General features: G+C 34.4%; 1 protein-coding gene and 1 pseudogene across 22 annotated transcripts in view; both read right to left on the bottom strand.

Annotated features, from left to right (window-relative positions):
• The window catches only part of BRAF (B-Raf proto-oncogene, serine/threonine kinase), a 168,376-nt gene that overhangs the window by 49,746 nt on the left and 100,806 nt on the right, over positions 1 to 17,824 (bottom strand). For 15 of the 22 annotated variants that reach the window (XR_015161980.1, XR_015161977.1, XR_015161976.1 and 12 more), the window contains 6 exons: positions 16,909 to 17,057; positions 15,952 to 16,071; positions 13,182 to 13,341; positions 6,793 to 6,829; positions 2,931 to 3,067; positions 1,912 to 2,029 (listed from right to left, as the gene is read on the bottom strand). Coding sequence is in view for 14 of the 22 variants with exons in the window: in XM_086395213.1 (XP_086251339.1) it covers positions 1,912 to 2,029; positions 2,931 to 3,067; positions 6,793 to 6,829; positions 13,182 to 13,341; positions 15,952 to 16,071; positions 16,909 to 17,057 (721 nt within the window). In the remaining 8 variants the exon portion in view is untranslated. The remainder of the gene's footprint in view (positions 1 to 1,911; positions 2,030 to 2,930; positions 3,068 to 6,792; positions 6,830 to 13,181; positions 13,342 to 15,951; positions 16,072 to 16,908; positions 17,058 to 17,824) is intronic. The other 7 variants (XR_015161978.1, XR_015161983.1, XM_086395215.1 and 4 more) reach the window with 1 other exon arrangement.
• Positions 17,361 to 17,479, bottom strand: LOC147373681 (5S ribosomal RNA; annotated as a pseudogene).

Here is a 17,824-nt window from a genome sequence, read left to right as displayed (position 1 = left end):
ACAATATTGTGTAAAAAGGACCAGATACAAAGGAGTGCATACTGTATTATTATGTCTATTCAGGTATGGATAGTGGCTACTCTTGAGGGTGGGGGACATGAAAAGGACTTCTAGAGTTCTGGGAATGCTCTGTTTATTGACCAAATGTGTTAACGTTGCAAAATTTTAGCTACCTGTACATTAAAGTGCACTTATTTGCATGTATATTTCAATATAATTAAACTTAACATTAATATAATTAAACTAACATTGATTTTTCCTGATTATCAAGTGCTTATAGAAAAAAAACTAACAAACTTAAAAAATTAAACATTTTAAAAGCGTAAGGAATAAAATAAAAATCTCCCATAATCATGTCATTCAAAAATGATCACTGTTAACCTACTCCTGTATACTCTGTGTGTATACTCAGTCACTTCAGTCGTGTCTGACTCTTTGTGACCCTATGGACTACAGTCTGCCAGGCTCCTCTGTCCTTGAGATTGTCCAAGCAAGAATACCAGAGTGGGTTGCCATGCCCTCCTCCAGGGGATCCTCCTGACCCAGAGATCGAACCCACATCTCTTGTATCTTTTGCGTTGGCAGTGTGGACTCTTTATCACTAGTGCCACATGGGGAGACCTGTTGTATTCCTTACTAGGCTCTTAAAAGTATGCAGTATTATAAATATTTATATATTTATTTATAAATTTATATATATATAATATATATATTTAATATATGCAGTCTCAGTGATGAATGTCCCATAATTAAAGGTATTTAAATAAATATTTATATATTTATTTATAAATATTATATAACATTTATAAATATATACGAAAAGGACAGGGGCTTCCCTGGTGGCTCAGCAGTAAAGAACCTGCCTGCAATGCAGGGGACCTAGGTTTGACCCCTGAGTTGGGAAGATCCTCTGGAAAAGGAAATGGCAACCCACTCCAGCATTCTTGCCTGGAGAATCCCATGGACAGAGGAGCCTAGTGGGCTACAGTCTATGGGATTACCAAGAGTCAGACACAACTGACTAACACACACACACGAAAAAGACAACCTAGAAAAGATATATACTAAAATATTGATGGTCATTTAGAAAATTATGATATATATATGTAGCATCATAGTATGGGATATTATACATGCTGCTTTTAAAATATACCACTGAAACTTTTCCATATCAATAAATATAGATCTGCCATACCATTTTACTGTCTATATAATTATATATGGACATTATCAGTATAATCCAATCTTCTTTTAATGGGCATTTTAAGTTATTTCCATTTTTCATTAATATTAAATCTCCAATGAATATACTTACACATCTGTTTGTTCATGTTCTACATATAAAATTATTGGCTCCATATACATATTGCCAAACTGCCCTCCAGAAAATTCATAGCAATTTACTTTCCCACCAGCAGCATTACAATCACAACTCTAAACAATCAATTAAAATAATTTTTTGTCCATTTATTTTTTCAAAGAAAGATAAGTCACTTAAGAAGCAATGATGATTTCTATTTTTTGAATTTTTAATTCTTTCACAAGTAGTGAGACTGAACATTTTTTATATGTTTACTGGTCATTTCTTCCTTTGGTTAAGTTCTCTTTTTATATGTTTACTTGTGGTTTATAATATAAATAAAATTACCAACAGAAAGACTTATAAAAAAAAATATCTTGGTGACTAGCTCATCCGGACGATCATCATCTTTAAAAAATTATTACTGAAGTATAATGAGAGGACTTCTGGTTACTGTGAATCCAATTTTTATTTCCCATAATTTTTGATAAAAACCTTTGGGGAACTCTTGCGTCTGATCAAAACAGCTTAATGATACAAACAGTGAATACTCCCTTTGACATTTTCTTTTTAACAAAAGTTGTGACAGGATCACTGTATGACATACGTACCATGCCACTTTCCCTTGTAGACTGTCCCAAATGACCCTGATCCAATTCTTTGTCCCACTGTGATCTGTCCATCAGGAATCTCCCAATCGTCACTTGAATCCCGTCTACCAAGCGTTTTCTTGATAAAAATAAGGCAAAAGTCAAGCCAAAGCAAACAAAAAAGGAACACTTTATGTTTGACACTAAGTACATTCCTCTATTTCTGAAACGGACATAAGAAGAGAATAAGAACTTTGGGGAGAAACAAAACAAAACTATACTCTAGAGGAATAATACGAAGATGATTCTTACAATACACAACTTAAGTTTAAGAACTAAGTCAATATTAGGATGGAAATAATTCAGTAAAAATGAAAATTATTTATTGGTTATGAGCAGAAATGTTATATTAAATTTCAGTATTAAAATCAATAAAATAAAGCAACTTAAAAAAAAAATCATTTGGAAGACTACTGGGGCAAGATAAGTAAGCACTACACATTTGCGACTAGCTTTGGCTCCAAAGGCCAAAAATTTGAGTTAAGGTACTAGGCAACTGTTGATAATCTTAATTACTTTCTCCCAGTCAGTACTAACTTACTTCATATATCTTATCTGATCCAATCTCTCTCTCAAAAATGTTATCAACACATACAAAACTCTGGTATGATAGAGAATCCACTTAGCCAATATATACTAGTGCACTACTGCTAATGTGATTAGTTTTTAATAAATATTTAAGTTACAGCATAAATTTAATTTTTCAATAGGAAAAACTGTCCTTTGGTAGATATTTGAATTTCAGACCAACTCTTTAAAACATATATGCCTAATGCTTCCTAAAATACCGGCTTACTCTCTTTCCATAGTTCAGAAACAGAACACTATTCTAACTCTTCCCAAACTGCCTTTTACTCAATTATATTAGAGTTGAGAGCAAAAATCAACATTGTGGGAATATGCTTTAAGCAAAAAACTATCAGCTCTTAATGATTTCTAAGAAGAAAGCACTTCAGAGGAAAAAAGATATATACTCTCACCATTCGATTCCTGTCTTCTGAGGATGAAGAGGACTTTCTTTCTCGCTGAGGTCCTGGAGATTTCTGCAATGCTTTCACATTAGAGAGTGAGCCAGGTAATGAGGCAGGGGGTGTGGCGGATAAACCTGTGGTTGATCCTAAGTTAGTGAAAGGAAAAATTTATCTATTAAAGGAGGATCAAGTACGTTAGCTTACTGGGGGCAGAGGGTGCAAGGAGATGTAGACTTATTTTAAAAAATGCAGTGCATGTTTTAATACTGACCATTAGGAAAGGACAGGCAAAAAGAGGGCCTCATTTGGTGATTAATTATAAATTTAAAAACTGTAGTTTCTTTTAGTTTTACAGTTTTAGCATTTTGGTCAATTTAATAACCTTTAAAATATATGATTATAGATATATACTTTGCTTACTGCTGCAGAGCCTAGGAGAAAAACAATCTTAAATATATCCCAATTTTTTCTTTGACCAAAAAAACCAAAAAGCAAAATCAATTTAAAAGCAAACATAAAAAATAAACTTTAATTATGTGACATTAAGAGCCAATCAATAATAATAATAAAAAAGAGAGAAATGCTCCAAATGGAAACATTTTCTAATAATGGCCTTAATATTGACATTATCTAACTCTTTCATATTAGCCACTAAAATTAAAAAAAATCCTACACTACATACTATACACTATTTAAGAGAGATACTGGTCACTGTCATTGGTTTCTGGAGCTTTATTTTGCTAAACAAAGATTAATTTTACCTGCACAACAAAGTTAATGGCAACAAAGCCAAGTAGGTTTCTCAAGACTTTCTGAAAAATCTCTGCCTATAAAATGAGAACAAGTAAAGTGCAATGGCATCTCAGCCAAGTTACTACAAACGGAAATATTTTATCAGCAAAATGAGTCCAAGGGCTACACTCTTTGAAAATGGACTCACCTTTCTGATGGATACTTTTTCTTCCAAGTGCTGACTGAGCAAAAATTCCAATTCATGTACAGAAAGCACCTGGTTCAGAGGGGTTCAGGGTAATGACTCCTGGTGGAGCCTGAGTATAGCTAAGCAGGACTGAGATGTCAGTTAATATTGCACAAACAGAACGAAAAGACTTCCATTTTTAAAAAAAAGTAGGTAACTACTCTCAAGTTAAAAAGTCATTCTCTCTCAAAGGACAAGGATCAAAATACTAATGGCAACATTTAAAATGTTAAAACTGTATAGAAATTTCATCATTACTACACCACATATGTCATCATGTGTAATTTCCATGATCTCACATGCAATTTCTAAAAGAAAATGACACCTGGAGTATCTATTAACTACAATCTGTAGTTTAACTACAAACTGTAGTTAAAAACTACAGTTATTAACTGGAGTATCTATTAACTACAATCCGTATTCTGCCTTCCATTGATAATATTTCAATATCATGAAGCCTTAACTGTTTACCCAGGCTTCACAATCCTGATCTACTCAGTGCTGTACTGCATCACTTACTTTAATTACACTACTCAGTTCTCTATAACTTCCAGCCCATTCCATGGATTCTCTGAGAAAGTTGGGCAGAAAGAGCAAAAATCTGAAAACCATCATTCATTCAGAATAAGTAACAGACACTGGCAAAAACCAGTAAATATAATTCTTTAAAAATATTTAGAGCAAGACACTTGTCTAAATTTTGACTTAAATTTTTAAGAATTAGTTTAACCACTAGTTAAAGAATGGTGAAATAAAATGGATGGGTGAAATTATACTGCTACACTCTCCCCTCATATGAGAGCATAACTCAAAGTATCAATCTTAATTTTCTAAAGTATGCTAAAATACTTCAAATACATTACAGATCTTCTTTAAGTTCCCTAGTTTTGATATAAAATATACATGGCTTATGTTTAAAAAAAAAAAAAGAATACATATTACAAAAAGTCAAAGCCAAAAGTCTAATAAGAACTCATAATAGGGATTTCCATTTTTTAAAAACCAAAAAAATTGATATTAGCAACCATCAAGGTTATCACCTAAATGGATTAAAGTAAAAGAAATTCAGCTTGAAGAAAACCCTCCCCACATTATTTGCTGCCACCCCCTGAGTTTAGGAAATTATCAAGACCAAAAGTTAGTATTAACAAAAAACAAGATGGAAGTTTCAGCTCTTGCTTTTAAACATTTATGACAGACAGCATACAGAAAGCTTGTGGAAGTGAGTATGTGTGAGAAGCACATTCAGAGCACTCCAGCCAGGCCAAGCAGAAATTTAGCACTGAAAACTCTCACACTTACAAACACACTGTGAGGGTGAGACACAAACAGCATCTGTTGTTTATATTTAATTTGCTTTGGGTGAAAACAAGAAAGAAGAGCCCAACTACCTCTGAACACTGGGCCAGGCTCAAAATCAAACACTATTTCACTGGGGACAGAATGTAGGAGGGGACTGGGAGTCCGGGATTGGTATTTCCGAAGACAGCGCATCAGCTGGTTCAAAGGGGCTGTTAGAAGAGAAAGAGAGGAGCAGGCAAACACAGGAAGACAGACACAGAAGAAATGAAAGAAATCACGGGGAATAAATAAGATGAGTTGAAGCCTGCTTCACAAAATAATTATGGATGTTTAAAAAACTGCTTATTTTCATAAAATTCCAATCATTCTTTTAAAAGTGATTCATATAAAGGATAAATGCTGTTTGATTTTTGGTACTAAGCAGGCAATTTTTATGACTAAGTTAACTCTGTGATGCTAACGTGATGGCAACATTTAAATGCTGAATGTACTGGGCAAAATTATCAAAGCCACAGCTATTAAAGCATACGAAAGTCAAACTGGCAGCAACATTAATTGGTGGGTTCATGGAATAACAAACAGGAAAAAAAAACTTTTGTAACTATGTACTACATATAATAAATACTAAGTCCAGAGTACATAACACAGGCTTATTATTTTGGTAGGTCCACAAGTATATAGAAACATAACAAAAGATGGTTCATGCAACATTTGACATAAAGTATCTTTGCATCTGGGCTTAGATATTTTGAATATAAAGCAGGGTCACAGTGAAAAGACTGACTCTAAACAAAGTATGTGGGCACTGCAGGGCTTCCTTATTAAACAGACGACAGTTGAAGAGGGAAGCATAAAGGACCACCTGAAAGAAAATGTCAAGACTGTTTCAAACAGCATCTCTTACAAAAATCTTATGGGGATAAACTCTTATTTTAAAAAGTATTTTCTAAAATAATGTTTTGCTATGACCCCAATATTCACTGGGTGCCAGAGTAAACAGCTGATAAAAATTCTTTAAGAAATCTCCATTCGATCTCTCATTTGCTTATTTTATTTATTGGACTAGTAAGAGGGGAACTGGGCTTTTCTATTAGGAGTCCACGCTATAAAATTTATCTTCCAGGGCCTTCTAGAAAGCTGAAGGGAAGTAGTTGACAGTGTCTATCAAACTGACAAGCTGTAGCAGGTAATCCCAGGGATTCTCCCCAAGAATGATTTAAGAAGTCAAGTTTTAACTGATTGTAAAAAAACCTGATTGCTCAGTCTTTAAGTATTAGTGGAGATAGGAATAAAATGGGTAAAATGATTTGATAAAAACATTAAAAAATTGTAGATGTCACATTTAAGACTCCCTTTTATGTCCTCTCTTTTTCTCTGTTTCTGGAGTTAAAATTTAAAATCAGTTAAAATTTTATTAGAGATAAATGATAATTACTAAAGAAAAGCAAACAATTTTTTATTTTTCTCTACATATTTTTCTCTGTGTCTGTGTTTCATGAAAGAAGCAAATATAAAGGAGACAAGCAGCAAAGCAATTGCATTCTTCCCGGGGTGTTTTTTTGTTTGTTTTAAATTGAAATCACTACTTACCTCCATCACTACGAAACCCTTGGTCTCTAATCAAGTCCTACAAATAGATAATAATGTATACTTAATCAAAGCATATGATAAAAAAGCAACAACATTTTATTTTCCACTAAGCATTAACAGAAAGGTGAATTCAAAATAATACCTGTCTTATAAATTACTTCACAAAACAGAAAGAATATGAAATTAACTAGTGAACATGATAAAATAAAAACTTTGAAACACCTGCCAACCTAACCCTAGACTGAAGGGTTTAGTCCTGATCAAATGCTGAAATCCATTTCAGGCCATTTAAAACCAATGGCTGCATTAATGCTCAAAAACATTCTACTGGCACATATTAAGAGCCATAAAATGTTCATACCCTTTGATCCTGTAATTCCACTTCTGGGAATTTTTCCTAAAGAAATAATTCATAAGAAAAAATGATATGCACAAAGATGTTTAGTGCAACATTATCCATTATACTAAAAAATAATTATTTCCCTATTTTAGGCATACTGACATTTTAGGCATATTGACATATTGGTTAAGTAAATTATAGTGTTTCAATTTAGAACATATTATGCAGCTACTAAAACAGTTATGAAATTTGAATCATGAAACATGTTTATAATTAAAAAAGGATACAAAATTAAGTGTACACTGATATGATCTTAAGAATATAAATGTTTAAGGACACACTAGAAGGGAAACATTTTTTTAGTTGTCTTTATTATTAAAATACAGCTTTTTATAACAGACATTGTGAGGCAGGGCAGTGGGGGAGGAGTCTACTGGCAATGTAGTGCAATTTGGACCAATTTGGACTTTGACAGAACTTAGTTTACCCAGTATAACTGATGACTGACCTACCCCAAATGTCTCTAAATATGCCCAAAGGCTTATAAGCTAAAACAAGAGAAGATTCTTTACAGATGCATTTCTGCCATGTTCAATGTACTATAAAAAACCTTTACCATTTTATACAGAATAATCAACAAATATCTGCAAATAAGGTGCTAAGTATTAGTGGTTGTATGACTACCAATAAATATAAAATCATGGTGGTCTCACTAACTTTGAGTTCTTGACAGCTTATCATCTAAGAAAGATATACAAACATAGAAATTACATAAAAATAAGAGCTTAAGAAAACAATAAAAAAAAAAAGGTGCCAAAGTTGCTTAATTAATTGCCAAATAAACAGTATATGTAAAAAGATTCTTGGTGCAACATAAGTTCAAAGGATAAAGAAATAACTATAGAACTTGGTCACTGGTGAAGCATTTGAAGAAGTTAATCTAAGAGCTGGAGTTTGAGCGGTAGATAGGATGCAGAAAAGCAGAGGTGGAATTCCCTGGTGGTCCAGGACTCTGAGCTTTCACTGCTGAGAGCTGGGGTTTAAGCCCTCATCAGGGAAGTACAATCCCATAAGCTGAGCAGCGCTGCCAAAAAAAAAAAGAAAGGCCTTCTGGACAACCTTCTGCTAATAACCACCATAAGCTTGTATTTTCCGATCTTAAATATGTTCTTAAAGCTCTCTGACAATCTTTTTCTATGTGATCTAGGTTAAACAGGACCTTCTAGTATTCCAATACTGGCTATTTCAAACTTTCCCCCAATTTCCTATGGTTCCTTTCCTAATTACTGCTCTTCCCCTTTTTAGCAGGATAGAGAAAACAGAAGCTATCAAAGAACATTCTGTTCTGTCTCTATATCTACAAACATCTGCATAATATTAGCTATAATTTCTGAATTCTTTTTTTGTGCCAAGAATGATAATCACTACAAGGGGCAGACACTGTTAGCTCCACGGTTAGGTCATCTGCCCACGGTCTCTCTGTCTCTAGAGAGTTCAGAGGCAGCTATGTTCACCTTTAACTCCTCGAGCCTGGCGGGCTGCCGTCTCTGGGGTCGCACAGAGTCAGACACGACTGAAGCGACTTAGCAGCAGCACAGCAGCAGCCCCTGAGGAACATCACTTCCAAGTTCAAGGAATCTTTATTTACTACCTTAATTACTCCTTCTCTTGTTCTTTTGAACCTCTCTCTTTACTTGCTTCTTCCCCTCAAGTTACAAGTATGCTCAAGTCTCTCACATGATTCTGCTTCAGTCTATGGCTTTCATCATTCCTTTGTAGCCAAGCTTCTCAAATCTGGCACTCAATCCCACATTTTTACCAGCTTTTGCTCTCCTCCACTAGACCTCTAAAACAGCTCTTAATGACATCAAAATGACACTGTAATTGTCCAGTTCAATAGTTATATTGAATACATTTGAGTCTCAATGACAACCGCCATCAACTACTTCAGCATTCTTGAAGTCCCCATTTCTCCCTTTGGCTTCTTCAACACCACTTTCTCTTACTTGTTTGAAGCTAAATTTAGGAAGAGGAGCCTATAATGGAGACAGACAAAGACAGTCTCTGTTTATATCTCAAAAGTTAATGATCACTAGGGTTGCATTTCTACCATCATTTACATCCATGACTTTAACACAAATAGGCTAATTATTTCTAAATGTGTATCTCTACTCAAGGTCTTTATTTCAACTGGTACTGGACTTCTAAACCAGTAAAGATGCACAGACATCTTCAAGTCAGTATGTCCAAAATAAAAGTTAACATTTTCATTCCTACAAACCGTGTTCTTCCCTAGGCATTTCTATCTTAATGAATCAAATAAATACTATGTATACACCTAAGGCAGAGAATTCTAGGCATTGTCTTTTTTTATCTCTCATCTCCCACTTCTCTCCTTTACTACTAGATAGAACAGCAATTGCCTATAAGAAGAATGGCCAGGTTTTACCCCATTTCAATCATTTACCACCTGTGTGATCTGGAAAAAGTTTCTTGACAACTCTAAATCTAATTTTCTTAACAGTAGAAGAAGGAAAATAATAGTACTTAACTCACAAGTGTTTATGAGGATGGAATAAGAAATTTTATGTACTTGGTAAAGGACCTAGCACATAGTAAGCATGCCATTTACAGTATCAATCCTAACAACCACGTCTATCAAATCTCTCACTAATTCAAAAGATTTTTCTAAAGTAAAGAGCTGACCACTTTCTTTCCCACTCAGTTTACTGGACCCTTCACTATCAACTACTACAGAGACCTCAGAATAATACATGTCATCTTCCCTACAATATCAAGTATTAATTACATCCCACATAAAGGTACTTCCATACTTCTGCACATACCATTTCCTTAACAAATGTTCTTCCTTCTTAAAACCCCTAACACTAGGTACTTAATAAATCCCTACTCCTTCATATTCATTGTTCATCTTCTACAATCTGGCTTAAATGTTATCTCTTCTCTGCTAAACTTGACTGTCTTTAATCAGGTAGAGTTCATCCCCTTCTATAAACCATCATTGTATATTTTTGTGTTTATTTATTTATATGTCTGATTCATCCATTAGACCGTGATCTCCCTGAGGGCAAAGACTGTATGCTAATTCATCTTAATTCCCTATTCTGATACAGTGCCTATCCCACAGTAAATATTAAATTTGGTTTACTGGAATAATAAATGATAAATAATGACTGAAACTGAATGAGATGACTGAAATTGAATGAAATGCTAAAAGGTTTATATTTTATAATCAATGGGAAGTAAACAAAAGTTTTATAACAAAGGAACAGATGGTGATTGAAGTCTTACAATAAATAATAAAACGAATAAAACCCTATTCTGACAGTAGCAATAAAGAATGTAAATGGACAGAGAAATCAATGGCAGGAAATTTATATAGCAGATTAATGTCATAAGTAGTTCAAGTGAAGAAATATGGGCCCAAATGGTGGTAGAAAAAACAAATTTGAGATACATATCAAAAGGAAAGGTGATATCTTATGACTATTTGCTTATGGGGAAGATGAAACAGAAAGATGTAAACATGACACTCCAAATGTTCAAGCCCAAGAGAACAGGAGAATCTTAGGAACACTAAGATATAAAGAGAAATAGTCTAAAAGAATGTTACTTTTGAAAGTAAATACAAAGTTTACAACTTTGAACATACTGACAATAGATCTAACCTAGAAATAAGATTTGATTTCATATTTCATAAAATCCTCTTATTCATTTATTTCCCTCTCCTCCTTTTTTCCCCCTTTGTATGTGGGTCTAGGCAGATGGAAGAAGACCGTTTTAGCTGAGAAAAATTGGTATTAAGAAAAGGCTACTTTAAATAAATCCAACAAAATCAGAAAAAAAATTTCACAGCAAAAAGTAGGAAGAAAGTCTGACTTGGGAATGTATCTTGAAAAATGAAATTAAGATTGATAAAAAGTTTATTTTCATTTACTTCAACAAAAATATTAAGTTATAATGTCAACAATATGCTAATTCTTAGAATTAATACAGAGGGAATCAAGGTTTTGTTGGCCATAATATCAAACTTACAATAACATAAACTGAAACTCTCAATTTAATATTCATCTTTCACATCACAATCAATCATTTCTATAAAAATTTTAAAGGATTTCTTCAGTTCCCTCAATGCCTCCATCAATCCTTCGATATTTAATTCATTTTCTTTAGAAAAGCCTGTTCTCTTGTCATCCTTTAGACACTTACTCTCTTTTACTGTTAACTGGACTAATTTAATTCTGCTGTATCCTTATTTCCCAGTGGCTTTTCATTATCTTCAATAAATCCTTAAAATCTTTTTGTTGTTGTCAGACTAGCAATCAGTCTGCTTTATTTTTTCATAGCAATGTTGGATAATGATGAAAAGGGGCTGGAATGCAAGCTAGTATTAAACTGGGAGGGAGGAATATGTGGGTGGAGACTTATTAGGGGAGTCTGTTAATTAGTGAATATTTTCCTGTTAGGATAATTTTGGCTCCTTTACTCAACCTTATGAGGACTCACAGAAGGAATGCCTGTATAACGAGAACATTAGGCTCATTAGAGAACAACAGGCTGTCCTCTAGCATACATATGACCCCTCAGTAATTTCAGTATCCTGCTTATCTGGGTAAACAGTTTCAGATTTCTTTTTAAATATGATTACTTCCCAATGCAAACAAATTTGGTAGCTTTTTCTGTTGCTTATTACATTCAAGATTAAGGATAACCCACATTTTTTATTCTAAAGTACAAATTATGGGAGAAATGATCCTGACCCCACCACAGCTCAGATGTCAAGGGCTCTTTATTCTCTTCAGGAATTTGGTTATCAGGATGATACAGTAGAATGAACCAGTCCTTTTGGAGTGATCCTGTGTATGTCATCTTTTTTTCTCAACCCTTCCTTCCCTTTTGTCTATATCTGGAACTAGCAAAATACAATGGGCTGGCCACCTGCTTTACTGAAGTTTATTGGAATAAAGCCTCACCTGTTTGTTTAAAATGTACTTATTATCTGTGGTTGTTTTCACACTAGTGACAGAGCTCAACAGTTGTCTTTAGAGACTGCAAGATCCACAAGCCTAAAATATTTACCATCTGGCCCTTTAAGAGTTTGCTGACCCTTGGTCTATACTATGGGAAATAGACCTCTGCTTTGTCTTCTAAGCCTTTTATTAATACAAATGTTTTTTGATGACCTCTTAAGTTAGGTCATCATGTAATAATTCCTATTTTAGGGAACTATATTGGGAATGGTTTTTGCTGTCCAGAAGTCAAGGTTAAACTGAAGAAGTGACACTAAGGTTCATAATTAACTTCCAGTGTGTAACATAAACTAGAAAAGGAAAAAAATTCAAGAGTGATCAGCCAGAAGTAGCTAAAATAATTGATTTGTATAGAGATGGAGTACAATGGTATACTCAAGAAAGTAAAGAAGGTAAACAGTAGCTTTGCACGAGAAGTACATAAAGTAATGATTAGTCCTTAAGCGTTATTTAACTCAAAGCTGAACTTTTAGAAATTTAGGTAAAGACTTCACATTGAAATATGCAAGTATATTCTTATTTTTTCTATACCTTCAAATGGGTCAAGTGGATTGATTATCTGTTAAATAAATGAAAATAAGACTTTTACAGAAGTGTCATAAGGAAAAAACCAATGAGAATAACTCTATACTTTGGTACTAGTTAAATATTTTATGCCAGCAGAGAAGATGACAAGGCTTTTCTGATCTGTAATTCATGAAAAGTCTGTTACTTATACTAACTGTGATAAATGAAACATGGCACTTATTTCTGATCTATATTATAAATCTATATTAAAAATACACACAAAAAGATTAAAATTAACTCAATTTATTGAGAGAGGGAGTGGGAGAGAGGGGAGAGAGAGAGACACAGACAGACACTAACTTCGAGAGAGAGAGAAAACTTAATTTACAAAACAGCTGACAGAACCAGATTCCCTAGTCTGTGATCCAAAAAAACAGCAGAAAAATAAACACACTTGAATTTTCTACATTCGAACACTGCTGGATACTTACATCAATATTGACGGGTTCTATTGTGTTTATATGCACATTTGGAGCTGATGAGGACCGGTCTCGTTGTCCAAACTGATTTCGATGATCTTCATCTGCTGGTCGGAAAGGCTGTGGAATTGGAATGGATTTTGAAGGAGATGGACTGGTGAGAATTGGGGGCCTGGAAAAGTCAAGTGATTGGAAGATAAGATTTAGAGCAACTTTCTAGAAAGAATAACATAGAAAAATGAATTATATAAAGATTTTGTTTTCATAATCTTAAATAAAACCTTAAAATAAAGGCAATGGCAGTAATGGCTTTTAAAAGAATTAGTTTAAAAAACTGATACATGCTTACAACTAATACCAACAAAGCTGCTTTGCTCAAGCAGACCCTCCACGAAGTATCAATGATAAGAATACTGATTTTATTCAGATAACTCCAGAGAAATCTTCAAATGGCTAGAAATTACCTGTGGTTAATCAGCTGAAGAAACTCTTGTTCTTTAACATTATACAAAAATGTTCTAAGTACACACTGACTGAATAATGTCTGCTAATTATTTCTATCTTTGCCATTTCTTGATGAAGTTACTAAGATGAAATTTTTATGGTAAGTATTAGGAAATCATAAATCTTTTAAAACCACACATGTGTATTTCAGGTATCTGTTGCTTTATACAAGATGTATCTATTGCTTTATACAAGAGGTAAATTAAAATCTTGAACAAAAATGGCAAAAATAATTTCCAAATTCAAAAGATGATTCTCAGAGTGTCAATGTCTCATAGTTTGAAATGTTTACTATGCCCAATAATTGATACAAGACGCACAGAAGAATAATATATTAAACCTTAAAGCAAATTTTCTAAAAACTGCTTTTTGATGAAACTGACAGACTGACCTATTTTGGTAGTGTAGATAAATAACAAAGTCTATGATCTCTCACTGCCCCCAAAATGAAGCTGGCATTCACAGAGCACATTAAAGTTTTGAGAATAGATTGTAAACACCCATGAGAAGTCTATGTTCTTCAGAAAGAATATCCAAGGGAGCTGAGAAGTGAGTACCACTTGATTGATGAGGTGCGACTCAGTGAGCTCCGTCAGGACCAATGAATGATTCAATGCTAACAGCTTCTCTTCAGAGATTGGTTATTGTTGCACCCCATCTTATGCAAACTCTGAAACTTATCAGCAGTATCAAGTGGTTAATAAGACAGCCAGAAAGACAGCTGAGGGAATAAAAAGACATTTTTGAGAGAGAGTTTAAAGAAGAATGAGAAGAAAATATAGTTTTGGACCAGATGAAGGTCGGAAGAGCCAAAAAAGTCAACTTGTGACAACAAGCTTCTAAATAAAATATATTACTAGAATCTGAACCATACCAACTTATGAGTTTTACTTCTTTGAAGCATCCTTTTAAAAGGGTAGGGAAAGAAATTTTAACTTTAACTGTTCATATTAACTAAATGAATCCACTTAGAACTGAAATAAAAATAATTGCTCTACTGGTCCTTTTTATTATGATTGAAGTGAAGTGAAGTCGCTCAGTCGTGTCTGACTCTTTGCGACCCCATGGACTGTAGCCTACCAGGCTCCATCCATGAGATTTTCCAGGCAAGAATACTGGAGTGAGTTGCCACTTCCTTCTCCAGAGGATCTTCCTGACCCAGGGATCGAACCTGGGTCTCCTGCACTGCAGGCAGATGCTTTACCGTCTGAGCCACCAGGGAAACAGGGTTTTATTATGATTAATTGATTAATTTTTAGTTTGTGACAAAGCTGTCTCTGTTTTTGCTTTAGACAGCCAATAACAGGCTTTGGCAAGGGATTTTGGGAGGAGGTAAACAGAATTTTAAAATGACAGCTTTCAGAAACTTCTGAAACATGCACTGGCTTTTCTAAATACTTAGAGGCTAATTTAAAGTCTCAAGGCAGTAACACAGTTTATGTCATAACTTAAAAGTAGAAAAAGCCTGAACTAACTACAACTGTAGAGGGCAGTCTAATTAATATAATTGATCTGGTGTAGTGACAGCAAGTCATTGTCGAAACTTAATAATAAATGAAGACTATGACAGCAACATGTAGCACCTAAGTCAGAAATGTGTATGCAAAGGACACTGGTCTTTACGTAGGAAAAACAAAAATCTGGATTAAATCTTATAAATATTATTATCCAATCTAAAGAAAATGGATAAACTAGAAAATGAAGATAAGCTGTTTCTGTCCTTCTCTTCTCCCCCTACTCCTCTGGTCCCACCATCACTACTGTGCTTTTATCTCCTGAGCTCATTCAGACTCTGGAATTCTTTATGGTCCAGTTCAAATCCCACTTTCTTGATTAAATGTTCACTACTCTGTCTCACTATTCTCTTTTGTAAACATTGCAATATTTATCACATAGTTTAAAATAATATATCATAAATTGTAGATTATAATTATATATTAGCTTAAAACTGTTGGCCATTATCTCCTGCGTCAATGGTTTTTTCTAAATGGGAATCATATACTTCTGTATCTGATATTAAAAATAAAGCAAGCACAAGGCAGGGACTCTAAATTATTTGTTGCTTGATTTTTTCCAAGTATGGTCCTACAACAGTCTATGTCAGTTTTAACCCTCTGTGTCTGTACCAAATGTATGACAGGTGTGATGAGTTACCTGAAAAAAAAGTCCTTAATTTAATGACCCAAATGTTGGAAATGTTTCTAGGCAACTAAAAGTTAAAAAAAAAGAAAAATCAGCTCAAGTAGCATGTCACTGAACAGCAGGAATCAAATCATACCCAATAGAATCGGAGGGGGGTGCAGAAGGGGATGAGCCACATGGAAGGGTAGTCTCTGCTAAGGAGGCCTCCTCCTGTGGTATTGGGTGGTGTTCAAAGAACTTGGAGACAAACAGCAAACTGTGAGGCAAAAACAAAAACAAAACAAAACAAACCTAACTTGTGCAAAACCCAGAAGCTTCATACACCAGAATACATTAAAGAATTAACAAAAATTTCTGAGCTCAAATTGCATTTTCAGGAAAGACTGCTAAATTCAATTAGCCGTATTTCTGTCTGATAGCTTAGGGTAAAAAATTATACTCGACTTTCAAAGACAAGCTCAGAATCTAAAACTAATTGTTCTATATAGCAAATTTCTACATAGTAGAGAGGAAAAATTATGCTTTATGGTTAAGGAATTAGAAGAAAATGTATCTATTGCTAAAAGATTACATTATTATCATGTACTTTAAACTACTGAGTGGAACTCTCCCTAATTCCAGTGATCATAAAGTAAGACCTTAATAGCAGTAGTGACAATACACACAAAAAGATTAAAATTAACTCAATATATTGAGAGAGGGAGTGGGAGAGAGGGGAGAGAGAGAGACACAGACACTAACTTCGAGAGAAAACTTAATTTACAAAACAGCTGACAGAACCAGACTCCCCAATCTGTGGTCCAAAAATATAATAGTTAATTTAAACACTCAAAAACCATCTAAAAGTGGTATCTATCGGGAAGAGATCTTATATTAATTAAAACAGAATATGAAACATAAATGAAATGTACAGCAGACCAGAATTATAATCTGAAAGAGAAGTACTGGCTACACTACTGTCTAGCCAAACCTCAAAAAATTCCCTGTAACAACTCTTCTGTAAAGCAAACATCCACAGATTCTAAGACATACTAGTTTCACATTAAGAAAAGTTAAATGTAAAGTGGCAAAAAAATTTTTTTTGATTACTTACTCTAGTTGGTCATAATTAACACACATCAGTGGAACCTCTGTACTACAACGCTGGTGAAATTTATAACCACATGTTTGACAGCGGAACCCCTGGAAAAGCAGCTTTCTACAGAAGTCACAAAATGCTAAGGTGAAAAAAGTTTTCCGTACCTGCAAAGTAAAACATCATGGAGGATTCTGTAAGAATCTCTTTAGAAATCAACCTATTTACTCTTTTGTTTAAAATAACAAATTTTTACTATGTTTGTGTTAGTCACTCAGTTGTGTCCGACTCTTTGCGACCCCACGGACCATAGACTGCCAGGCTCCTCTGTCCATGGGATTCTCCAGACAATAATACTGGAGTGGGTAGTCATTCTCTTCTCCAGGCGATCTTCCCAACCCAGGGATCGAACCCAAGTCTCTTGCATTGCAGGCGGATTCTTTTACCGTCTGAGCCATCAGGGAAGCCCAAGCCTATAGCACCTGGTATTCCTAGGCAGTCTCCCATCCAAGTACTAACCAGGCTCAACCCTGCTTAGCTTCCGAGATCAGATGAGCTCTGGCGCATTCAGGGTGGTATGGCTGTAGACTTACTATGTTTACATCATGAGAACCGACTTAACCATGAAGAGTTTAAAACGAAACCAGGGGGTTCAAGGTAACAGATGGACTACATGAATTTATCTCCCACCCACTGTTCAATTAAACTCAGAAGTCAAGAAGATGGGAGATAAATGAAAGACTAGAAACAAATTTCAAGCTTTACTATATAAAAGTAAGAGTACAGGAGAAGGAAGTAACAGAGGTGAAAGAAAGAGTAAGTGTACACTTGAATAATTCTACAAAGGAGTTAAGAGATGCTTATTGGTGTTGACACAAGAAAAAATAGCATGCTTAAAGTTACAAAGGTGTGGAACAGAGGAACCAAAAAACCC

Source organism: Bos grunniens, chromosome 4, assembly GCF_055505025.1.
Source record: "Bos grunniens cultivar Pamir isolate PY7600 chromosome 4, Bosgru_T2T1.0, whole genome shotgun sequence".
NCBI lineage: Eukaryota > Metazoa > Chordata > Mammalia > Artiodactyla > Bovidae > Bos > Bos grunniens.
The sequence above is the reverse complement of the archived record's forward strand: the minus strand, read 5'-3'. Positions and strand labels throughout refer to the sequence as shown.